Genomic DNA, 26,683 nt, shown 5'->3' on the forward strand with positions numbered 1-26,683 from the left:
TTAGGAAAATAAAAAATTGGGGGCAAAAATATCATTTTTGTGGAAAAAAATGTTTTTTTTATTTTCACGCCCGGGCGTTATAAACTTCTGTGAAGCACTTGGGGGTTCAAAGTGCTCACCACACATCTAGATAAGTTCCTTAGGGGGTCTAATTTCCAAAATGGGGTCACTTGTGGGGGTTTCCACTGTTTAGGCCCATCAGGGGCTCTGCAAACGCAACATGATGCCTGCAGACCATTCCATCAAAGTCTGCATTCCAAAATGGCACTCCTTCCCTTCCGAGCTCTCCCATGCGCCCAAACAGTGGTTCCCCCCCACATATGGGGTATCGGCGTACTCAGGACAAATCGCACAACAATTGTGGGGGTATGATTTCTCCTGTTACCCTTGTAAAAATAAAAATTTTGGGGCGAAAAGATCATTTTTGTGGAAAAAAATGGATTTTTTATTTTCACGGCTCTACGTTATAAACATCTGTGAAGCACTTGAAGGTTCAAAGTGCTCACCACACATCTAGATAAGTTCCTTAATGGGTCCAGTTTCCAAAATGGGGTCACTTGTTGGAGTTTTCCACTGTTTAGGCACATTAAGGGTTCTCCGAACGCAACATGGCATCCGATCTCAATTCCAGCCAATTCTGCGTTGAAAAATTCAAACGGCGCTCCATCCCTTGCGAGCTCTGCCGTGTGCTGAAAAAGTGGTTTACCCCCACATATGGGGTATTGACGTATTCAGGAGAAATTGTACAACAAATTTTGTGGTTGATTTTCTCTTTTAACACTTGTGAAAATAAAAAAAAATTGGTTCTGAAGTAAATTTTTTGCAAAAAAAAGTTAAATGTTAATTTTTTCATTCCACATTGCTTTAGTTCCTGTGAAGCACTTAAAGGGTTAATAAGCTTCTTGAATGTGGTTTTGAGCACCTTGAGGGGTCTAGTTTTTAGAATGGTGCCACTTTTGGGTATTTTCTGTCATGTACACCCCTCAAAATGACTTTAAATATGATGTGGTCCCTAAAAAAAATGGTTTTGTAAATTTTGTTGTAAAAATTAGAAATCGCTGGTCAACTTTTAACCCTTATAACTTCCTAACAAAAAAAATTTTGTTTCCAAAATTTGGGCTGATGTAAAGTAGACATGTGGGAAATGTTATTTATTAAGAAATTTGTGTGACACATCTCTCTGATTTAAGGGCATAAAAATTTAAATTTTTAAAATTGCAAAATTTTCAAAATTTTCGCCATATTTCCATTTTTTTTCATAAATAAACACAAGACTTATCGAAGGAATTTTATCACTAACATGAAGTACAATATGTCACGAAAAAACATTCTCAGAATCAGCGGGATCCATTAAAGCGTTCCAGAGTTATAACCTCATAAAGGGACAGTGGTCAGAATTGTAAAAATTGGCCTGGTCATTAAGCTGCAAACTGGCTCTGTCGCTAAGGGGTTAAGTAAACCTAAAAGTTTAAATGCAAAAATAAACAATTGTACCAAATTGTGCAGATTTTGCATTGGAAACACTTTTAGTTTTACTGCAGATAAAATGCAATAGTCAAATCTGCAGAATATTATTTTCTGCCTAAGAAAAAGTAGCTGCATACCCGACTCGTATCCTGTGCATGTACCATACATCTGATGCAGGACCAAAGATATAGTGATTAGAAGCACTGCTGCATTTATGTGGGTGCACATTATGCTTAAAGGGGTGGATTCAGCTCCTCTCACCAGGTTAAACTTTGGCTACTTTCACACATCCGTTTTTTTAAATCCGGCATGATGCGGCGAAATTTGTGTAAACCGGATCCGGAATTGGATTTTTTTTTTTCACATAGAATGTAATGATCGCCGCATCATGCCGGATGGACATGCGGCGCCTCCGGGTTTTGCCGGATACGGCAAACATGCGCCGTCCGGCGTCTGCAAAAAACGTTGGCTGCAACGTTTTTTTGCAGCGCCGGACCGGCTTTTTCAACTGCGCATGCCCGGGCACTATGAGTTTTAACCCCACAAGTGCCCGGCGCGCATGCGCATCTCTCTCTCTCTCCCCCTCCCCTTCTCTCTCTCTCTCTCTCTCTCTCTCCATACGCTCCATACCTTTCTTTGGCTGGCTCTCTAGTCCCCCTCTGTCTCTCTGGCTGCTCTCTCGTCCCCCGCTGTCTCTCTGGCTGCTTGCTCGCCTCCCGATCTCTCTCCGGCTGGCTCTCTCGACCCCCGGTGCTGCGGCTCCTTTAAATGTCCTCCAAGCCGCATCAGGGGCCGCATGTACATCCGGTGTCACCGCTGCAGGCTGGATCCGGAGGCCCGGCTATTCGCCGCAGGCCGCCGGACCCCTGACACCGGATGTCTGAAAGAGGCCTTTGACTTGGCCTACATCTCCCCTGCAATAAACGCTCCTCAAGTCGCCTCCCTCACCACTAGGGGGAGTTTAGTACATACTGACTGTATATACTCTATACTGCAGCTAAATAGGACACCAATGGAGATAATCGGGGATGAAGATAAAGATCTGGAGACCATCCCTGTGTGTTGGTCATAGAAGACATCATAGCAGCTAGTCTCCTTCCACCAGCTTCCTAACAAGTCTTTTACTCCAGAGCTGGGTTCACATCTCCATAGCTAAGTAATACTATATAATTTTCACCATGCTGATGTTGCTGCTTCTGCCTGTGTGCTGAGGAGGAAATAGTAGGAATCCATCAATGTGTGCTGTGTATAGGAGACATCACAGCAGCTAGTTTCCTTCACCTCCCCAGAGATGGATTCACATTTCCACAGCACAATACTGCTGTTGCTGCTTCTCTCTCTATCCTAACGAACAAGGAGCAGAAATCCATCCCTGCGTGCTGTGTATAGGAGACTTCATTGCCAAATATCTCATTTTGAATACAGTTAGATATTATGTGCATATGCACTTTATGTTATGCGTTCTAACCTTAAGCAGCGCTGGCTTCTTTTCTTTATATATATATATATATATATATATATATATATATATATATGCCTACAGGGGCTATCTCGAGCAACCAAACAAGCTAACAATAGTTATCCTTGCAGGGATCAAAACAAGAATACACTGGTAACATGAACACGACTAACCCGGCAAAGATCCGTCACTATAGGGCCGTGGTATGGCCGACTACGGGTCCTTAGTATTTACTACAACGTGTCATTTATCCTCTCTGATGTCCGGCAGAGTGGTGGTCAGTGCTGCTTCGGCGTTTCAGCCGCTGGGCCCAGCCAACGAGGATCTGGCGGAGACTTCGGGCGTTCCTACGCCCAGGCAAAGTGGGGGCACAGCAGGCCCCTGAAGAGTTCCTCTGCGTTGCACCTCCAGGCAGAGGCGGGACGGCGCTGCCCGGGGACGGGAAGGTATAGGCCGCAGCCAAAAGCTGGGGATGGGCAGCGGTGGCTGCAGATGGTGGCGAACAGGCCGCAGCCACGGGCTGGAGTCGGGCGGTGGCGGCCGCGGATGGCAGCGGACAGGCCGCTGCCGCGAGCTGGAGTGGAGCGACGGCGGCCACAGGCGGCAGCGGACAGGCCGCAGCCACGGGCTAGAGTCGGGCGGTGGCGGCCGGTGCTGTCTCCCTCTTGTCTGCGGTGAGTCTCCCTTTAGTCTCTCCAGTCGCTGCTCTACTCTTCTTGCTCTGGGTCTGGCTCTGGCTCTCTGGCGCCCTCTAGCTTCCCTGCTCCTTCTCTCCTGCTCCGTTGAATGCCCTCTGCTGGCATCCTCAGCCCCTTTTATACTGACTCCACCCCCAACCCTTCTAGAACTCTCTGTGTTCCGTCCCCTAATTATGTCCCCCGGAAACAGTCCCCCTAGGAACCTTGGTGACAGTCCCCTTGGTTCCGGCCCGGTTACACAGCAGGGACTCCTCCTCCTAAAGGGGTGCATGATACTATACAGACTGCCTATGGGGGTGCATGATATGATACAGGCTGCCTATGGGGGTGCATGATGTTATACAGGCTGCCTATGGGGGTGCATGATACTATACAGGCTGCCTATGGGGGTTCATGATACTATACAGGCTGCCTATGGGGGTGTATGATACTATACAGGCTGCCTATGGGGCTGCATTATACTATACAGGCTACCTTTGGGGAATGCATTATATTATACATGCCTATGGGGAGTGCATTATACTATACAGGCCTATGGGGAGTGCATTGTGCTATAGAGGCCTATGGGGAGTGCATTATGCTATAGAGGCCTATGGGGAGTGCATTATACTATATTGAGGACTATCTGGTACATTATACTATATGCAGGCTATCTAGGGGGACATCATACAGTGTGGGGATTACAGTGAAGGGGCCATCAAGCAGTTTGGGGGCTACTAAGGGGTCATTATACTGTGTGGGGGTACATTACAGTGAGGGGGCATTATAATCTGTGTAAGATAGCATCATACTGTGTATAGAGGAGCTGTACAGGGGGAGACTCAGGACATTAGTCAATGTTAAGTGGGCACTTATTATTATAGGTGAACTCAGGTTACTGTGACTATCAAAGGGGCACACAGGGCATTATTACTTTCTAGGGGGCAAAATGTGGGTACTGTTTTCTAGGGCACTTGCTCCCAGCTTTACTATATTCTAGAGGGTTGCTTTAGAATTTAGGGCACAGAACCACTCAGCAGGTGCAGTAATAGGGACACATAAGGCAGCAGCGGCTCAGCATTGTGGTATCAGCAGGATGAGGAGTTTGTGCAGGTTGGAAATAGATGGAGACAGTGCTGAAAATATGAGACGTGAAATGTGTCTTTGTTGTAATCTCTGCAGCCGAGTCCTGGGTGGAAGAAGTTGTGTCGGTCTGAGCCAGATGGAAAAGACCGGAAAAGTGAACGATTCCATCAGAAAGAACATCAGCGGTAAGTCACCATCTATAACTGTGCTGTAATCACTTATATGTTCTGTAGTACTGGTATTTACCACTGACCATATGGCGGTAATATCAATATTGGTCTTTTTTATAGAGATTATTTTCAGTAACAGCTCAGTCATCTGCTGAGGTTCTCCTTCACTATTAGGGTGTGTCACCCAGTTGTAATCAAGTTACCTGGGTAGGGGCCCACTCAGAAGCTTCGCTCCCCCTGAACCAAAACCCTAGCTACACCTCTGGTAAGAAGGTTTTCATGATGGAAGGTAGGAGGTGGATTTCTGGGCTCCTATCCAGAAGCCACAGATTACTGAAGTGGCCGCTGGACCTGATCCCAAGAATCATCTTTAGCGTTTGGCTATCTCCAGCATTTCCATAAAGAATTCATGGATCAGGAATCCATCTCTGTGTGCTGTGTATAGGAAACAGCTAGTTTCCTTCATCTCCCCAGAGTTGGATTCACATCTCCACAGCTCAGTACTGAAATATAATTTTTTGCATGCTGTTGTTGTTTCTCTCTCTATCCTAAGGCATAATGAGTAGAAATCCTTTGCTGTGTGCTGTACATGGGAGACATGACAGCAGCTAGTCTCCTTCACCTCCTCAGAGATGGATTCACATCTCCACAGCTCAGTAATGCTATTTTTTTCCATGCTGCTGTTGCTGCTTCTCTCTATATCATAAGGAATAAATAGCAGAAATCCATCTCTGTGTGCTGTCATCACAGCAGCTAGTCTCCTCCCACCAACTGTCTAACAAGTCTTTTACTCCCGAGCCCATGCTTAACCTCCTCTCCACTTAAATTGGGCTTTATAAATTCCCATTCTTGGGAACGTGGGGATCCCAGCAGTCGGAACCAGAGCAATCAAAAAGTTTTCCGCTTTTAGTTACCAACCTCTCTGGTTTTCTGGTGGCTTAGCCTGTTCCTGCCATCCTCCTCAGTGACCCATTCATAACAGAATCACCAGCCCTACTGTAGACTCTAAGGTACTCTAAAGAAGGAAAGAATTGTAAAAGAAAAAAAAAAGTGTCAATTTTTTTTTTGTATATTTTTTCCTCTTTTTTTCTCTGGGGCCGTAGGAAGTTTTTTTTTTTTTGTCTAAATGGAGACTAAGCAATTGTCCGATCGTGTTGAGCAGCTCACTGCTGAAGTGCGGGGAATTTCTGCCTATCTCGCTCAATCATCTGCTGTCGAACCAAAAATCCCTACTCCTGATGTGTTTTCTGGGGATCGGTCTAAATTTTTGAATTTTAAGAATAATTGTAAACTATTTTTTGCTTTGAAACCTAACTCATCGGGGAGCTCTGTACAGCAGGTTGAAATTATCATCTCCTTGCTGCGCGGCGATCCCCACGATTAGGCTTTTTCTTTGACACCCGGAGATCCTATTCTGGCTAATGTGGATGCATTTTTTTTCAAGCCCTGAGGTTGTTGTATGATGAACCTAATGCTATTGATGAAGCTGAGAAAACCTTATTGGCATTGAACCAGGGTCAGGATTCTGCAGAGTTATATTGTCAAAAATTCCAAAAGTGGGCGGTTCTTACTAAATGGAATGATGATGCCCTAGCAGCTCACTTTCGGAAGGGTCTGGCAGAAACCGTAAAAGATGTTATGGTGGGATTTAATGTCCCCTCTGGTCTTGATGACTCTATGTCATTGTCCATTCAAATTGATCTGCGTTTACGTGAATGTAAAACTACACGAGAGGTGTTGCCGCCTTTCGAACGAATTTCTGAACTCATGCAATGCGATAGGGTTTTGTCTAGGGCGCAAAGTCAGGAGTTTAGAAGGCGTAATAAGTTGTGTTTTTTTCTGTGGGGACGCCTCTCATACTATTTCTGTCTGCTCTAAATGAGAAAAGCGTTTTGCTCACACATTTGCTGTGGGCAGTGTTCAGCCTAAGTTCCTTTTGGCGATTACCTTGATCTGCTCCTTGCCTACATTTTCCTCTAAGGCTTTTGTTGATTCAAGAGCAGCTTTGAATCTGATGGATTTTGACTTTGCCAAACGTTGTGGTTTTCCCATAATACCCCTGTGGACTCCTATCCCTTTGAGGGGTATTGATGCTCCTCCTTTAGCGGAGAATAAACCCCAGTTTTGGACCCTGGTGATAATGCGGGTCGCCCCGGACCACCAAGAGAATTGTAAATTTTTGGTGTTGCACAATTTGCATGATACTATTGTTCTGGGTTTTCCTTGGTTGCAAACCCATAATCCTGTTTTGGATTGTAAGTCTGTGTCTGTGGTGAGTTGGGGTTGCCATTGTATTCTTAGTGACACTCCTGTTTTCTCCACCTCTCCCCAGTCTCATGATATTCCTGACTATTTGGCTGATTTTTCTGATGTATTTAGTGAGAGTAAGTCTGCCTCTTTGCCTCCTCATAGGAGTTATGACTGTGCAATTGAGTTAATGCCCGGGTGTAAATTTCCCAAGGCTCGACTTTTCAATTTATCGGCACCTGAACATGATGCTATGCAATCTTATATCAAGGAGAAGGGTCATATCAGACCATCCTCTTCACCTTTAGGTGCTGTTTTTTTTTTGTGGTCAAGAAAGATGGTTCATTAAGGCCTTGTATTGCCTATCGTTTCCTTAACAAAATCACTGTTAAATATCAGTACCCGTTACCCCTGATTTCTGATTTATTTTCCAGAGTTAAAAGTGCCTGTTGGTTTACCAAACTTGACCTCAAGGGGGCGTATAATCTTACTCACATCAAGCACGGGGATGAATGGAAGACAGCGTTTAATACCCCAGAGGGACATTTTGAGTACCTGGTGATGCCTTTTGGGCTCACTAATGCCTCTTCTGTCTTCCAATCTTTTATGAACGATATTTTCCGGGACTTTGTGGATACGTTTTTGATCATTTATCTGGATGATATTTTGATCTTTTCTAGTGATTGGGATTCTCATGTGGAACATGTCCGAACTGTGTTCCGGATTTTGAGGGAAAATACTCTGTATGTTAAGGGATTGAAGTGTCTCTTTGGTGTACAGAGGATTTCATTTTTGGGATTTATCTTGTCTCCGTCTGCTATTGAAATGGACCCGGCCAAGGTAGAGGCCATTTATGATTGGGTTCAGCCCACTTCTTTGAAGGCGCTCCAGAAGTTTTTGGGTTTTGCTAATTTCTACCCTAAATTTATAAGTAATTTTTCTGGTATTGTTAAATCACTGACTGATTTGACCAAAAAGGGCGCTTATGTGGTGAATTGGTCTACAGAGGCAGTCTCGGCATTTCAGGAGCTTAAACGGAGATTCACTTCTGCTATGGTTCTACGGCAACCTGATGTCTCAATCCCATTTCAGGTGGAGATAGATGCTTCTGAAATTAGTGCAAGAGCCGTTTTGTCCCAAAGAGATCCGGTAACTTCTAAGATGAATCCCTGTGCCTTCTTTTCTCGAAAATTTTCCCCATCTGAATGTAACTATAACGTGGGGAATCGGGAATTGTTGGCCATGAAATGGGCATTTGAAGAGTGGAGACATTGGTTGGAGGGAGCTAGACATCAAGTTGTAGTCCTCACCGACCACAAGAATTTGATTTATCTTGAATCAGCCAAACGCTTGAATCCAAGACAGGCTAGGTGGGCTTTGTTTTTCACGCGGTTTAATTTTGTGGTCTCCTTTCTTCCGGGCACTAAGAATGTTAAGGCGGACGCCCTTTCCAGGAGTTTCTTTGCGGATTCTCTTGATGTGACCGAGCCTACTACCATTCTAAATGAGGGTGTAGTTCTTTCTGCCATCTCTCCTGATTTGAGACGTGCCCTGGAGGAATTTCAGGAGGATAAACCTGAATGATGCCCTATGGGAAAATTGTATGTCCCTGACCAGTGGAGGAAAAGAGTAATGTCTGAAATTCATTACTACGCGTTGGCTGGTCATCCAGGTATCCTTGGTACCAGAGATTTGGTGAATCAGTCTTTTTGGTGGCCTGCCTTATCTCGTGATGTCAGGAATTTTGTGCAGTCCTGTGGGACTTGTTCTCGGTCCAAGCCCTGTTCTCGTGCTAGTGGTTTGTTGATGCCCCTGCCAGTGCCCAGGAGGCCGTGGACCCATTTCTCAATGGATTTTATCTCTGATCTCCCTGTCTCTCAGAGAATGACTGTTATTTGGGTGATCTGTGATAGGTTTTCTAAGATGGTCCATCTTGTACCACTCCCAAAGTTGCCATCTTCTTCTGAGTTGGTGCCCGTGTTTTTACAACAGGTGGTTCGTCTGCACGGGATTCCTGAAAACATTGTGTCAGACAGAGGAGTCCAGTTTGTTTCCAGATTTTGGAGAGCTTTTTGTTCCAAACTGGGAATTCAGTTGTCTTTCTCCTCTGCATTTCATCCCCAGACCAATGGGCAGACTGAGAGAACAAACCAGACTTTGGAGTCCTATTTGAGATGTTTCATATCTGCTGATCAGGTTGATTGGGTCTCATTTTTGCCATTGGCCGAACTCGCACTAAGCAATAGGGCTAGTTCTGCCACTTTGATGTCTCCTTTCTTTTGTAACTTTGGGTTTCATCCTCGATTTTCTTCGGGGCAGGTGTAATCTTCTGCCTGCCCAGGTGTGGATTCTGTGGTAGAGAGAATGCAGCAGATTTGGGACCAAGTACTGGATAAGCTGTCCCACTCTCAGGAAAAGGCCCAACGGTTTTCCAACCGGCATAGGACCATTGGTCCCCGGTTTAAAGTGGGTGATATGGTTTGGCTGTCCTCAAAAAATATTCCCATGAAGGTTGCATCTCCAAAATTCAAGTCAAGGTTTATTGGACCTTATAAGATTTTGGAAATCCTTAACCCCGTTTCTTTCCGTTTGACTCTTCCAGTTACGTTTAAGATTCATAAGGTTTTTCATAAATCTTTGTTGAAAAGGTTTGTGGAGCCAGTGGTTCCCATGGTGGCGCCCCCTTACCCTGTACTGATTGAGGGTAATTTGGAATATGAGGTAGAGAAGATATTGGATTCTCGTCTGGCTAGACAGAGTCTTCAGTACTTGGTCAAGTGGAAGGGTTATGGCCAAGTGGATAATTCTAGGGTTTCTGCTGCTGACATCCATGCCAAGAGATTGATTCATGCCTTTCACCAGGCCCATCCTGATCGGCCTGGTGGCGTTTATGAGGGTTCGGTGACCCCTCCTCAAGGGGGGGGTACTGTTGTGAATTCCCTGGCTCAGACTTCTGAGCCGAAGCTCCCTCTGGTGGTTACTGGAGGTAGCGGAGCTGGCCAGATTGACAGAGATTCGCCACCTGATGATGATGACGATTGGAGATCTGGGGTTACGGATTGGAGTATTTAAGTATACAGACTTCCTGCAATCCATGCTGGTGATTGCTTTCCTGTGCATTCAGAGGTCTGATGTCTCCTGCCCTGTTCCTGTATTGTTCAGCTAAGTGATTCATTTGCTAATCCTTTGCATCTGATCTGGTTTTGTCTCTCTCTGCTTGTTGTGCGGATTCAGCTTGCTCCTGCTGGGGGCTGTGCTGGACCACCGCTCCATATGTTACTGCTTGTGTCAGTTTGTTCAGTCCCCTGTTATATTGGTCTCTTTTGCTTTGCTTCCAGTTAATACCGGAGTGCTGATATAGTGGGGGCGAAGTCGTGTGACTTCAGTGTTTTTGTGTACATCAGATGTGTTGGATTTTTCAGGGGTTTTTGCGTGATTGCAGACAGTGTCTTTTCTTTCCTATCCTGTCTAGTCAGTTTGGGCCCCATCATTTGCTCAGTCTGTTTTTCTGCTTGCGTTTGTGTTCCATCTTGTCTCTCATACAATATATGTTTGGGGGCTATCTATTCCTTTGGGGTCTGCTACGGGGCAGTTTGGATTTCACCTTTCTTGCTTTAGGCTTAGTTGGCTCTCCGGCTGTGCCGAGGCTTCTAGGATCATCGTAGGTACGCTCCACGGCTACTGCTAGTTGTGTGGACAGGATCAGGGGTCTGCAATCCGCTTAGTTACCAACCTCTCTGGTTTTCTGGTGGCTTAGCCTTATCCTGCCATCCTTCTCGGTAACCCATTCATAACAGTCCGCCCTTTTATTTGTAATATCCCGGAAATAGGAGACACTGTCATTACTCAGACTGTACAAAACATTGATATAAACATGGGTCATTTTATTTGGTCGCAGGAAACATATCCACATTCAATGATCACCATGGAATTTTTTTTTTAACATTCATATAAAAATATTACCCAATGCATGACCGACACAGATAAAAAGAAGGCAAACAAGCTGGCAGGGCACATGAGGTAGTTACTGATATGGCAGGACTTTGGACCTTACAACCTATAATAAAAAGCTCAGTCTGTAGACGGAAATTAAGGAAGAAATATAAAAGTAAAGCAAAAAGAGAATTTTTTTATTTTTTTGTACAATGACGTTTGCAATTTGTGGCTCATTTGTGCGAGACGAGTAAAATCGAATTCCTAGGATTTGAAGAGAAGAGTAAATCGATTTAATAAATTTAAAGGGAATGTGTCATCAATTTTTTTGCCTATCAACTGCGGCCACTGGCATCAGGGGCTTATCTACAGCATTCTGTAATGCTGTAGATAAGCCCCCTATGTTACCTGAAAGAGAAGAAAAATTAGTTAGATTATACTCACCCAGGGGCGTTCCGAGTCTTGTTCGGGTCCGGAGGGCATCGCGGTCCGGTCCGGCGCCTCCCAGCTTGCAGCGATGACGTACTCTTCAATCCTGGCTGTCGCCTCCCAGGCGCAGGTGCACTGCTCTGCGCTGTTGAGGGCAGAGCAGATTACTGCAGTGCGCAGGCGCCGGAAGAGGTCCTGCGCCTGTGCACTGCAGGACTCTGCTCTGCCCTCAACAGGGCAGAGCAATGTGCCTGCGCCGGACCTGCGACAGCCAGGAATGAAGAGGACGTTATCTCTGCAAGATGGGAGGCGCCGGACCGGACCGCGACTCCCTCCGGACCCGAACCGGACCAGGACCACCCCTGGGTGAGTAAAATCTAACTCATTTTTCTTCTCTTACAGAATGCTACAGATAAGCCCCTGTTGCCGGTAGCCACAGCTGATAGGCAAAAAAATTGATGACAGATTCCTTTTAAAGTTGAGCAAAAAGATTTGCAAAACCCTGGTCTATTGACCTCGCTGGAAGCCCGGGGCCGATGGACCAGAACCCTGCGGACCTCCTTCTACCTGTCAGCATCCGTAGCACCTCTTCTGTTTAGTAGGTCCAAAGCGGCGTCTTGTATGTCCCATGATGAAATCGCCCCAGGCTTACTAGTCAGAAGAGGCAACAGGGATGCGGGAAGATAGGAGAAGGTCTGGTCCGGCTGCCACATTAGTGGGGTTCTGCCAATCTTTTTTGCTCACCTCTAACGTCAATTGGTCAGACTCCCACCGATCAGGAGTGGAAGTGCTATACTGATATGTATCACTGTTTATTTAAAAAAAAAAACAAAAAAAAAGCTTTTATAATTTCAAAGTGTTCTATCCGCTTCTGGTACCTCTGCCCCTGCAGATTTTTGGCACATACGTTGGCATTTGCCAGGTCAACCAGCACCAATTACCAGATTTCTGCAAACCACACTGCACTGTAGAAAAGGATAATTAATCCACATAATACATTTCTTATCTGCCCTAACGTGATTTTGTATCCCCCTTGGTGGGGACAAGCAACAGCATTGCAAAGAGGCTAGGGTAGGGGAGCAAATTCAGTGTGAATAGATCAGTAGTGAGCATGTGCGACCACCAGACGGAGAAAGAGGCAGTGGTCGCACATGCTCCTGCTACTCCTCCATTTACACCTATGTTCTTCTGATTATTATGTGTTCATACATACATATACTGTGGACGGGTGATATATATAGTTTATTTTTTGTACGACCCCCTTAACTTTACAATACACTTTACAGAAAGATCAGTAGTTATCATTACTATGTGAATTTGATATGTGCTATGAATAGTTGTAAATTTGCAAAGAGATTTCCTTAATAAATAAACTACACTTTGTTACTGATTTTTTCATATTTAGGGGTTCAGTAACTGACTGCACACCAGACCCCCGGGAAGTGTGCAACTCAGCAGAAAGAAGCGTAGCATAGCCTATGCTTACTACTGAATCCGTGCACAATGAGACAGGGGCTGTACCCTCTTATCTGCTGAGCTGTACACTTACCAGGGGGTCTAGCATGTGATCAGTTGGGGTCTCAGCAACCAGACCACCACTAATCTACAAGCATTTCAACTGCCTACAAAATATGAAAAAAATCAATAACGATGTTTAGTTACTCTTTAACCAGTTAATAACATATGCACGGCTGAACCTCTTGGTGGAGTAAATGCCTGATGAGATGCTTCCTATAAAAACAATGTTTCCCCTTTTGCAAGATGGGTCATATGTGCAATGAGAGCATTTGTTAATAAAATTACTCTTCGTCTTTATTGCTATCAATGGTGCATTTAAATAATTTTTTATATTCATTTAGGGCCAGAAAATCTTTACATAAGGCTCAATTAGGGATGTGACGTAGACAAATGCAACAGAGACTGAACCCTGGAAAAAAATAGTTGAAAGACAAATCAAGGGCCATTGCAGGATCTAAGGGGGTCGGTGCACGGCACACAGTGAGCTTATTCTGCCCCTTCAGACCCTGCAACAGTTTGTCCAAAGTTTTGCATTGTTCCAAATTCAGGCATGATTGCGGACCGGCCGCTGCTAATAGCATCATCAGGATTTCTATCCTTCCCTCCTCTGCAATGATTTTACGTGAAATGTGGATATCATTACTGAGCAGTAAAGATGAACGACTTTGCCTCTTTTAGGGTCAAGTCGGGTTTCATGAAACCCGACTTTCTCCAAAGTTGAGTCGAACGAAATTGTCCGACTATCGGGAAAAGTCGAAGGTCCGACTGAAACACGAAACCCAATGCAAGTCAATTGGGAAGCAAAGTCGGCAGGGAGTGGAGGACACCAAAATGTCTCTCTCTCCCCGGATGCTGCACATGTCATCTCGTTGCCCACAGTGTACGTCCTTGCTCATTGGCTGAAAAAAAAGTCACGTGCAAGCATTCTGTGAAATCCGACTTTGGCGCTTGGGTCGACGACCGCATGGCAGACTTCACGCTATGGTCGGGTTTCGCTCGGCGAAACCCGACTTTGGCGAAAGTCGGCGACTTTTGAATCTGACCGACCTGTTTCGCTCAACTCTACTGAGCAGCCATAACGGACAGATATTTCTGCAAGCGTGAAAAAGAAGCAAAGCTTGTCAATTATTTACAATCCAACCAAACACAACCTGCAACTAGGATCAGAGGAAGTAGCCATTTTGTGGTCTTGATAATGTCATAAGAAAACAAGTGAATCGGTATGATCAATAGATGATGTCGTCTGCTCCAAGAATGACTGGATTGTGTTTGGACTGGATGAGTCCATGGAAGTGCTGCTTACACTTTGTACCTTTACGGCAGACCTGTCATCAGGTCAAAAGTGTCCAGTTTTTTGCTTTTATCTTATTCTGGCTGCTCCCTTTAGTATTCTGCTTTTCGTTTTATTATAGTCCGCCATACGGCTCCAGAGATATAGGCTTTTTTATTTAGAGCTAATTTCGATGGTCTAACAGGGTTCCTTGGGGGCGTGTCTTTAGGCTGCTCTGCATAATTACCCCGCAAGTACTGCCCATTTGGTAAAGACTATAAAAAGTAGCAGTAAATGAAAAGACCTATATATCAGGAACCGTATGGCGGATTTAAAGAAAACAAAAAACAGGATAGTCATGGAAGCAGCCAGAATAAGATAAAAGCAAAAAAACTGGACACTTTTGACCCGATGACAGGCCTGCCTTAAAGGTACAAAGTGTAAGCAACTCTTTCATGGACTCATCCAGTTCAAACACAAGCCAGTCATTCTTGGAACAGACAACATTATCTAAAAACAAAACAGAATAGTCAGGGGAGCAGCCGGAATAAATTAAAAGCAAAAACTGTCCACTTATGACCCAGCGACAGGTCCTCTTTAAAGAGCCCTGCTAGAGGAAACTTCTAGGGTGCGTTAATATGCTTATCGCTTGATGGTGCAGGTGCAAAGCCTGAAGCTGCCCTTTATTACTTTCAGGAGTTGTGTTCTGATTGGGGGGGGGGGATTGTGGATTCTGAGAATAGCATTACATTATGGGCCATTCTTAATATTATACTGACACAAAGAGGGGAGAGACCCCATATTCGGGTTTCTCGATCAAGGGTTCAAGTCATGCCACTTGAGCAGTGGAACATACATGTGTATGTGTGGGCAGGTGTGTATTTAGTCATTTGAAACAAACCACACAATGTTGTCATCAGATTCTCTCAATAGTGTAGCCTCAGGCTTTGGGCCTGGTACGTTAAATTTAAAGAGGACCTGTCCAATTTAGTTTTTTTTTTTAACTGATGTAATTACCGCTGTTCTCCTGAATCTGCCGTTGTTCTTCTTTTGTTTCTGTGCCCTTCTGTTCTTGAGATATGGCCCTTTCTTTCCTTTGTGTAAATGTAGTCTTTTTTATCCAAGTGGGCGTGACTTTGAACTCTTTTCTGCGATTGTCTCCTTGTGGACCATGCCCAGTTGACTAAAAAAAGACTTGATTAGAGAAGGTTATATCTCAGGAAAGGAGAGGCGCAGGAAGAAAAGAAAAACAACGCCGGATTCAGGAGAACACCGGCATTTACAATAGGTAGAAAAAAATTACTTACAGTATTTTTGGCAAATAACGGGTGACATTAAAACAATTATAAATTAGCAAAGGAAATATTACAGAACAATTTTCACATTAACTTACACGAATAGATTTTTTTTATAAATATACATTCAAAGTAGAGAAAATTGATACTTGAAAATTGGAACCAAATTTGATGCTTTCCCAGTGCCATTAATCGAGTCTGCAAATTGGCTGCCCCTGCTGAATAAAAGCACCTTAATTACAAAAATATCCCCTTTTGTGCTATCACTTTGCATGATGGTATAAAAGAGACGAAAGTAAACTTAATTTGGCAGTAAAAAAAGGCTAACATTAGGAATCAGATGAAGAATCATTAGGATGTGCATATGTGGCCATTTTCTTTTCCAGTAGTGAAGTTTGCTGGCTGTCACCTTTCCTTTTCTTTGCTGATCTAGAAGGTTGACTCCTGGAAATTAGATTATACCTTCCTTCCATCAGGTCCTTAGCGCTGCACAGGGGTCCATGTATTTTCACTGTTTTCCCAAATTTGGAGTAGTCCACAGAATAGCGACCTTCTTCTTCTGTCACAATCGGAACAAAACGACGGCCCCAGAGGATTTCGTCTGGCAAGTAGGATGTCCTCGCCTGAGTAGTTATCCCGGTGGTCTCTACTACTCCTTCAAGGATTGCTACCACCTCCAGATCTTGGTCGCCGAGGTCGTAGGCCGAAAAATGGAAAAGAGGGCTTTTCTCATCAATTGTATGGCTTATAATAAGAGGCGAGACTAAAAAAATGGAATTTGTCCCAACTGGGTTCTCTACCTGGATATCGACCTGAGAAATTGGAATCATCTCTCCTTCGTTGGTTGTGGTCTTCTTGACTACTTGGATTTTCATTGAAGCGCTGATAATCATACTCTTGCGTAGGTCACCAACTCGGAACATAAAGCGGTATTTTCCATCCCGGCAGGCTATGACAGCATGCTTACTGAAGATTAGGGTTTCCGCTCTGCGGTTTGCCTGTGCTGTCTTCATGAAGATACACCCCAACATGACAGCATTGATGATTAAGCCAGATATGTTCTGGATGATGAGGACTGTTATGGCCAGTGGGCATTGCTCAGTGACCATACGACCTCCAAATCCAATGGTCACCTGGACCTCGATGGAGAAGAGAAATGCAGAGGTGAAAGATTGGATGTTAGTGACGCATGGTATAGAGGAACTGCGTTTGGGATCTAGATCTCCGTGGGCGAAGGCGATAAGCCACCAGGCCATGGCGAACAGCATCCAGCTGCAGATGAATGTCATCGTGAAGATAAATAAACTATGCTGCCACTTCAGGTCCACCATGGTGGTGAACACATCCTGGAGGAAACGTCCCTGCTCTCGAATATTCTTGTGGGCCACGTTGCAAGCACCGTTTTTGGACACGAAGCGGGCTTTCCTAGTCTTGGTCTTAAATTGTGGATGGCTATCCTTATCTTCTGCAATTCGGGTCAACAAGAATTCATCATGGATCAGCCCCTTCCGAGCGAGCATGGTTGTACGATGCAAGAAATGCTATTAAGTTATGGAGAAGTGGTGGTTCATCTGCAAAAAAAATATGCATTGTATTATTAACATCTCTCTGGTTCATGGCAAAAAGCCTATTTTCTAACTTATCTAAAGATGCACTTGTGCAATACTCCATAATGGAAAATCAGGCATCTGCTAGGGTTTTATTTCATTTCATAAGACTGATAAAAAAAATAGCTAATTGATTACTGACAGTTTGCACAGCTATTTTTACCTAGCGTATCAAAAGCACTTGGCTAACTAAATATCATTTACTTACCTTCCTGATCCTTGGACCTGAAGACTCGCATCTTAAAGGGAATTTGTCAGTAGGATCTACCATCCTAAGCTGTCTATATGAGCACGTAGGTCATAGGAAGCTGAATAAAATGATACGTTGATGTCTGCAATGCCTTACTTCAGAGAAAAGAATGTTTTTCTCAATATGTAAATTAGCTGTTATGATCTATGGGTGGGGCATAGATCTAAATGCATTAAAATATTATTTTAGATGAAAGGGGGCTTAACCAGTGTAAGATATATAGTGACTAACAGTCTGCTTTCCTGATCTACATGTCTCATACTGGTAACGCCCTCCCTTTAATTTATAATAATCTTTTTAGGCAGATTCTCGGGGAGATCTATGTTCCACCCATAGATCATAACAGCTCATTTACATATTATGAAAAATGTTGATTTATCTAGAATAAGACATTGGATCAGAGAGATCAAAGTATCATTTTATTCAACTTTCTCTGACCTAAATGCCCATATAGACGGCTTAGGAGGGTTGATCCTACTGACAGATGCCCTTTAAAACTCATTGGTTTCCATCCATTCTTAAAAATGGAGAAAGGCTTGGATTAAGGAAGTTGGGATGACCAATCCACATAACAAAAAAAGGGGTTATCTGGGTTAGAAAACCCATTTTTATACACTGATCAATAATCTAATTTCTTGGTCTGATTGAAGGGAGGTTATATAGAATATCTCTTGCTCTGAAGACCTGTCCTAAAATTCACAGACAACCCATTTGGGCACTTTGTAACCCTTCATTTCCCTTGTGGTAGTGCTGAGTGGAATGTAATCACATAGGAGCCAATTCATCATTCTTTTGTGCTTTTTATTTTTGTCTACTTTTGTGCATTTTTCACTTGTTTTTCATTTGCGCCATATTCATCTTTTTCATTTGCGACATTTTTAAAGTCACATTTTTATGTGTTCGTCTGTTTTCTCTTCTGTTTGCCATTGTGGGCTGGGTTTGGGCTTTTCAGATGTTTTCGCCTGCTTCAATAGTGACCTTTTCAAAAAGTCTCAAAATTTTGGAGCAAATGTTCTCTAGTCGCTCCCTGGAGTGATTTTATGTATGCCAGATATTTTTTTGCAAGGTTTGACTGTGCAAATCTCATGACCTAGGTGTAAGAAAAACAAAGCAACGAAGACCACAAGACTAAAAGGAAACATTACTTAAAAAAACAACAAAACAAATTAACCTGCATATGATGAATTGGGGTCTTACTGCCTTGTTTTCTGAAAGATTTAAGTTAATCACTGTGGGTCCGAATATCGGGACACTTTGTTATCAGATACCTATGCAAGAACTCCAAAAAGGTTTGTCCAAATCAGAGAAACCCTTTTACCCTTGTCCCGTACAGTAATGCCGCTATGTACAGTGCAGGGATGGTACAGATTTCAAAGCTCAATTGACGGTGGGTATCAGTTCTAGCATACAGCTGGCATAGTGCTGTAATGTCGGGGGTCCCTATTGCCAGAGTGCTACTCTTGCAGTGTAATAAACTAGTTGGTATTTTACCGAAAGACTCACATCCATGGAAGACATTTGGGCTTTTATTAGGTCCCCATTGGATAGTTCTCCATTTCACCAACCAGACATTGACACCTAGTTGAGATGGCATTAAAGGAGCGTTCAGATCTTAAGACGTTTATACTACTGCCAACTATTGTGGCCGGTAAGTAAAATTGCTGAGCCTTTCTGGGTGTTTTTAAAGTTGAGGTTTTTTAAAGCCCATCCACGTGCAGCCAAAAAAATAATCTGCATGGAATCGAGGGGATGCTGTAGAAATTGTAACAGCAATTCTGAAGCAGATTTCCATCATGGATGTCATTCATTGAAATTAAAGCTGTGGCTACATGGCAACTTTGGTCTAAAATAATAATAATAATCTTCATTATAATAGAATCTGATATTAATAGTTAAATCCCATCTTTAAAGGGGTTGTACACCCTTGTGCACCACAACTTTTTTTTTTTTAAACTTACAAGCATGTATTTGGGGCTAAAAGTAATTTTTGCAATTGGGTTTCAATTAGGTGATGAGCGAACGTGATGGGATAAGGTGTTATCCACCATGCTCGAGTGCTAACCGAGTGTCTTCAGCGTGCTCGAAAAGTATGTTTGAGTCCCTGCGGCTGCATGTCTCACAGATGTTAGGCAGCCTCAACACATGTAGGCAATGCTTGCATGTGTTGCTGCAGTCAAACAGGCATGAGAAATGCAGCCGCGGGGACTAAAACATACTTTTTGAGCACGCTGAAGACACTCAGTTAGCACTCGAGCATGGTGGATAACACCTTATCCCAGCACGTTCGCTCATCACTAGTTAAAGCCCATTAACGGTTTTGCACCTTTTGCCTTCTATAGCCTGTCTATTGCTGGTTGCAGAAAGAGTTATCTGGGAATCCTTCAGTGAGTTCGTTGTGACCGTCTGATGGGAAAGTTTACAACTCCTGTCTTTTTCTCACCTCTTCTCGGCTGATTTGTGACCACAGTTGAATGTGAAGCAAAACGCTGTCAAGTTCTTTAAATAAATCCGATTGCAAAAATATTTTCATTAACGCATTTCATTAAAAAAAAAAAATGTTTCCAAAGTTGGGCAACACCTTTTAACCGCTACAGTTTTCCAGCACGACCCTGACAGCAGCAGGTGAAGTTTTTGCGACAGCCGTAAAAACCACAAGTTGGGCGACAAAAGCGGAGATACAGAATAGCAAAATGTACAATTGTGCATCTTCTCATGTATCAGTCCAGGAGCGGAGTCTCAGATCACATTACTGGCAGGATTAATAATGGGTGTCAGGGTATTAAGAGCATCAGATCCGGTTCTACTATTAGCAGTGTCATTGATCCGTCTGCTTCCAGCACCAGGGTCAGCGCCTCTCGGGACGGAAAGCGTTAAACGATGCCATTTGCAGTGACAAAGCTCTGCTCTTTCATTTGCCTCCTTTATGTCAGCTGCTGGGGTGCAGATACACTGGGCCTCTCCACTGCCATCAATTATTAACCGAGATGCAAGACTTGGGAGACAAGGCTCGACCTCAGAAAAGGGGGGCTCAGTAAAATCCGGCTGGTGCAATCGATCCACTTACCTGGACCTCTTAGCAAAATCCTGCAGACATTCGGTGAAGATTTGGGGTTTTTGGAAGCCTGTACCCCTTTGATCAGTGGAGAATGGTACAGTCTGTGGATGCAGAGGCAGGAGGCTCCATATAGTCCCTGTGGTTGCTGACCCAGTGATTGGCTCAGCGCAGGGGCTGTTCTGTGTGACACAAGACGTGATGATAAGGGACATGGGCTGGGACAGTGCAAGTGCAACAGGCGACGGATGACGCTTCCTCCCCACCAGTCATCGCTGACTTTGCAACAATAGACAATATTATTAAACAACAAAAAATAATCCTAAGAATAAAATATATAAATAATAACAATAAATAAATATAAATAATAAAAAATAAATATTACGCAGGATCACGAGTGATGTAATATGCGAGGATCTGTAGGAACAGATCATGTCCGGTGTTGCACGGGAACATTGTTGCGCTGGTTTTAGTAAATGAAATAATACTAATAATATTTAAAAATAATAATAATCATTCATTGTGTTTTTGTAATTCGCTATATTTATGCCATATATAATACATTCCTTTTTGTTTTGGAGCCGAAGAAAATCAGATCTTGGGTCCATGGACAGGAGAGGTGTAACGAAGCGTACGGTGCTGGGAAGAGCCGGCCAAGTGTCCCATGTGGTTTCCTACACTTTCTATGGGCTATAATAGGTTAGAAATGTATTATTAGGCACACACTGAATACACTCTAAAGTCACATGTAGTATTTGGAAGTTTAAAAAAAAATGACAAGTTTTTACATTAGGAAACTTCTAAAAAAAAGAAAAAAAAAAAGAAAAAAATCCTTTTTTCAAGAGTTTTTGAAACATGTTTTCTTTTACTGAAGGTTTGGCAAAAGTTTTTTTTCACCAAATGTTTTTTTTAAGCCTTTTGATTGGACACTGTCCACTTTGTATGGGATTCTATCAGAATCCAGTTCAGAGAAGTAAGGGAAGGGTCTCACAACCGCTCCACATCTGAGAAAAACAGACCGATTATTCTGATCAGACATTGATCAGAGAGTGATCACAGTGGCATCAGTTTTTCTTGGACATAGAGAAAAAAAACTCGGTCTGATTTTTTTTCACGGATCCATAGACTTGCATTTACGATTTTGATATGACACTTGGATCAAAATCGGATTTTTTCCACGAACCTCTCAGAGATGTGCACAGTTGCGTAGAATATCGCCGGTACGAGTTCCATACCTGACAAGCACAGATAACACTCGTACAACAAAATCGGTTGTGTGGACGAGTCCTAACATGCACTTTTTAATTTTTCCACAATGCGTTTTTCAAAAGCTCTTCAGGATAAAAAATAGAAAAAAAACACTCAAAAGTACTTCTTATAAGAACAACAAAGTGAATTTCCCTTAGAAACTAATTGTAAGAGTTTTCCAACTGATTTTGAGGAGGATTTAGTCTTAGGGTGCGTTCACATTGCGTCGGGTTTTTTTTCCAATATCCATTTTTCACGCTGAAGAATCATTAGGAAATTCTCCTTTTCTTGTGGAGTTTGGTAAACCTGAAGCTTTTTTTAGTCGTTTCCTAAGGTTTTTTTTTTTTTATTGTACATTTTTTTCCAGCGGGTTTGATACTTTTTTTTTTGTATCCAGAAAGAAATGAAGAAAAGAAAAGACAACGACACAGTGTGAACATACTCTTAATTTGGAAGACAGAAGCTCGCCAAAGATCACGATTTTTGATTGGAGAGTTTCTATTCTAAAAACTTATGAAAAGAACCCTCAGTGTGAACACAACCTTCTAAGCTACTACATCCCAGCTAACAGGGTATTTCCTATTTTACAGCATTTCTTCACTTTTTAATCCATATTGTGGTCTTGGTTGTTAATTATTACCTGTATTTGTTTAGCTATTTTTGTTAAGACGTAAATACATTTTGCTGAAATTTATTTAAAAAAATGGCACAAATCCACACATGAACTTGGCAAACATGGAACATGTTCTTAATTTATCCCATTGACTCTATAACTGCAGAGTCCAGACCTCCTCTGGTATAACATCAGCACAAACACTGCGCCCCCGCCGTGATCTTCATGGCCGAGCGGCTGCATGTAGCCATACATCACTAAGCACAATGCTGAACATCAGAGTGGTGTAAAGCTGCCATTACTGGACTGAGGAAAAGTGTTCTGTGCAGTGACTATCACACTTCTCTATCTGGTGTCTGATGGATGAGCCTGGATTTGGTGATTCCAGGAGAATGTTATCCCCTGACTGCATTGTGCCCACTGTACAGTTTGGTGGAGGAGGATAATACTATGGGCTGTAATCAGGGTCGGCCGAGGCTCATTAGTTCCAGTGAAGGGAAATCTTAAATCCTTCAACATAAGACATTATAGACAATTGTATCTTTCAGCTTTGGTGAAGACCCTTTTCTGTTCCCCATGACTGTGCCCAGTGCACAAACTCCATGCAGACAAGGGGGAGTTTGTCAGATGAACATGACCAACCACACAGACGATGAGCCAAACACAGTCATTGTCATGATCCAGACCTGGGTTGGAGTCTTGTTTTCCCTTTTTCCCTGTCTGGTCAAGAAGGGGTTAACTTTTCTCAGCCTCAGTCTGGGTTCAGGTTTGCGATTTATCACCGCTTCTTCCTGCAGGCGATGTCAGTTATAGTTTTTGCCTAGGGCTGCTGTAGATGACTCTGATTGGTCCTGCTACGCTTGCTATCTGATCCCGTGTCTCTGTTTTCCCGTGTTCCTGTCCTTACTCAGTGTTTCCCTTCAGTGTGCTTGACTCCCTGGTTTTGACTTGGTTTGCATCCTGACCTGCTTGTCTTTTGTCTTATCCTCTTCCGACCGTTGCTGATTCTCTGGCTTGTCCCTGACAGCGAGTTTGCTTATTCCTTTGGTACTGTGCTACAGTCTAGGATTTGCAAATAAAGTCCGTGGAGCCTCATTTAAGAGTCTCAAACATGGGACTAGCCAGATCTTCCTCCAGGGAAGGACCCAGCCAAGGGGTGGCTCCTTTCAGAAGCCATTACCACCATATTAAGTGGCCCTTTAAGTCAATATCCAGCTCTTTTCGAGTTTACAGATATGACAAGGGAAATACCAAGGCCAGGTATCCATCCACAGACAGCTGTTTCAGGGTGTTGCCCCTCATCAGTGTGGAGTAGGATTCTGGCTAGGTGGGAGCAATGCCTTGTAGACTAACATCACGAAACAATCACTGACCTCAGGGAGACCAGTCAAAGAAAACACTGCGGCAGCCGGCAAAGGCGCTCAATCAGTGAAATCCTAGGTGCAATGCTCCCTGGGAAATACGAATATGTAAATAAAGTCCGTGAAGCCTCATATAAGAGTCTCAAACACGGGACTAGCCAGATCTTCCTCCAGGGAAGGACCCAGCCAAGGAGTGGCTCCTTTCTGAAACCACCATATTAAGTGGCCCTTTAAGTCAATATCCAGATCTTTACAAGTTTACAGATATGACAAGGGAAATACCAAGGCCAGGTATCTATCCACAGACAGCTGTTTCGGGGTGTTGCCCCTCTGTAAACTCATAAAGAGCTGGAAATTGACTTAAAGGGCCACTTAATATGGTGGTAATGGTGGCTTCCGAAAGGAGCCACCCCACGGCTGGGTCCTTCCCTGGGAAAGATCTGGCTAGTCCCATGTTTGAGACTCTTAAATGAGGCTCCACGGACTTTATTTGCATATTCGTATTTCCCATGGAGCATTGCACCTAGGATTTCACTGATTGAGCACCTTTGCCGGCTGCCGCAGTGTTTTCTTTGACTGGTCTCCCTGAGGTCAGTGATTGTTTCGTGATGTTGGTCTACTAGGCATTGCTCCCACCTAGCCAGAATCCTACTCCACACTGATGAGGGGCAACACCCCGAAACAGATGTCTGTGGATGGATACCTGGCCTTAGTATTTCCCTTGTCATATCTGTAAACTTGTAAAGAGTGTAACGGCTCCAGCCCCAGCCCCCACTTACCGCGCTGCGTGCGCCCCTCGGCGCGCTCCTGCTTCTCGGCACGTCCCCGCGCCCGGCCTCCAGCTCCCTTCTCGTCGGGCACCTGCGCACTGCGTGACTCCCGGAGCGCAGCCTCCTGGGTAGAGTGACGCGCTGGCCCCGCCTCCAACATGGCGACGCCCACCTCTACATGTGTCCGGCGTCTGGACAGGTAAGATGCCTGTCTATGGAACGCGGTAGCGCTGTCTCGTGCGGCGTGCTCTGTGTTTTCAGGCCCCTTCACCCTTGCCTGTCAGCGCTGCGCTGTTTCTGGGGCTCTCTGCCTGCGCTGTCTCTGCCTATTCGTGTCTCCGTGCTTCTCCCCCCGTCTCTGTCTTGCTCCTGCCACCTCTCGTCCAACCCTGTTACCTTCCTTGTTGTTTACCTACCCTCCTGCCTAGTGTATCTTTGTGCTTCCCCTCTTTTGCAGCCTCCCGTCCTGGACGTCCCTGGCCCTCCGGTCCTGTGCTCAGCTTAATTCTCTGTGTTCTCTGGTGTCCTCCTGTACGGATACGTCGGTGCCTCCTTCTAGTCTATTGCCCCAGTCGTCCCTTTGGTTCCGGCTGTTGCGGTTCTATCCCCTGGGGGTCTATCCCTAACACTCCCTGTATAGGGGGTGGTCCTCACCTGGGTGCTCGCCCTCGGGGGCTCTGAAACCGTGACCCAGAGGGACCACTCTCTGGTTACCTTTTGCTTTCCTCTTTTGCAATAGCGAACCGTAACAAAGAGCTGGATATTGACTTAAAGGGCCACTTAATATGGTGGTAATGGTGGTTTCCGAAAGGAGTCAACCCTTGGCTGGGTCCTTCCCTGGAGGAAGATCTGGCTAGTCCCGTGTTTGAGACTTTTAAATGAGGCTCCACGGACTTTATTTGCATATTCGTATTTCCCAGGTAGCAATGCACCTAGGATTTCACTGATTGAGCACCTTTGCCGGCTGCCGCAGTGTTTTCTTTGACTGGTCTCCCTGAGGTCAGTGATTGTTTCGTGATGACAGTCTAGGATTTGACCCGGCTTGTTTGACTACTCTGCTGCCACCTTTGGTAGCCTTGCTGCTGCACTGCAGGCCAGCTCTGTTTAGGTGTAGTCCTGCTTCCTATCTACTGCCATCTTGTGGAGCCTGCACCTACCTGCATCGCAGCAGCATGATAGTCATACTGGCCACCATACTTGACAGTTACCAGCTATCAGATATGCAAAACAATTAACCCCCTGGCGTCACAGCCAGTTTTGGCCTTTACTACAGATCTTTTTTTTATTTTTTTATGGTCAAGTTCCAGAAGCTATGACTTTTTGAATTTTTTGGAGGGGGTGACATAGTCAAAAAAGGGCTTGTTTTTCTTTTTTTTTGATTACTTGTATTTATCAGTGGAATAATTCTGGGTTAGATATCACTTATTAACAAACTTAATTCTGAATATTTTTCTAACAAACTTTTATTAAGTTTCTGGAGAGGAATACAAACATAACAAAAATTCTGCCAGGTTTTTTTTTGCATTTTAAATTTTAAGATATTCACTGTGCTGCAAAAATTTTTGCATTTTAAATTTTAAGATATTCACTGTGCTGCAAAAATAAAGTGTCAATCTCATTCTATGGTTCAGAACTTATAAAAATGTTATGTTTAATTTTTTTTACAATGAATAAACACTTGTTAAAAAATATATATTTTTTTTGTGTTACCATATTTTGAAAGCCTTAAGTTTCACAATTTTCCATCAGTGAATTTGCATGAAGGCTTTTTTTTGCGTAAAAAACTATTTTTTATTGGAACAAGTTTATGGTACATGCGACTTTTTAATTTATTAAAAAGTTTCATTCTGAATTTATTTTTATTAATTTCATTTTTTTCAACACCGTTCACTGTTAGGCATAATTATCATAAATATTTCGCAGGTCGACACCATCATTAAAAAATATCAAATTTATATAGGTTTTATTTTTGCAAAACAAATTACTGAAAATATTTTTTTTCGGGGAAGATCATTATATTTTGATACCCATAATTTTTGAATATATCTTTCCGTAGACAAAGTGGTTTTTGTTTTGCTGGACAATTTTGAGATTTTACTAGTCACATTTTCTCGAACGTGATTTTTTTTATTTGTTTTTAATCTTTTTTTAATTTATTTTTGATAGCAGGAAAGCAAAAAGAAACGAACCGTCAAAAAAGTCCGAAAAAATTAAAAAGCAATATTTTATTG

At 43.5% G+C, this 26,683-nt stretch overlaps 1 protein-coding gene across 1 annotated transcript; it reads right to left on the minus strand.

Annotated features, from left to right (window-relative positions):
* Positions 1-11,736: 11,736 nt before the first annotated feature.
* LOC141085463 (ATP-sensitive inward rectifier potassium channel 11-like) lies at positions 11,737-20,602 on the minus strand. Its single transcript, XM_073570846.1, has 2 exons — positions 20,473-20,602; positions 11,737-17,122 (listed from the first exon to the last, which is right to left on the minus strand). Exon 2 carries the CDS (start codon positions 17,069-17,071, stop codon positions 15,881-15,883), a length of 1,191 nt encoding a protein of 396 aa, XP_073426947.1. The 5' UTR covers positions 17,072-17,122; positions 20,473-20,602; the 3' UTR covers positions 11,737-15,880.
* Positions 20,603-26,683: the final 6,081 nt, after the last annotated feature.

This window comes from Dendrobates tinctorius, unplaced genomic scaffold, assembly GCF_039654945.1.
Source record: "Dendrobates tinctorius isolate UK_male_01 unplaced genomic scaffold, ASM3965494v1 ptg000028l, whole genome shotgun sequence".
In the NCBI taxonomy this organism is placed as follows: Eukaryota; Metazoa; Chordata; class Amphibia; order Anura; family Dendrobatidae; genus Dendrobates; species Dendrobates tinctorius.

Coding starts and splice junctions, on each gene's coding strand:
- LOC141085463 (XM_073570846.1), bottom strand. CDS start 17,071: ATGCTCGCTCGGAAGGGGCTGATCCATGATGAATTCTTGTTGACCCGA.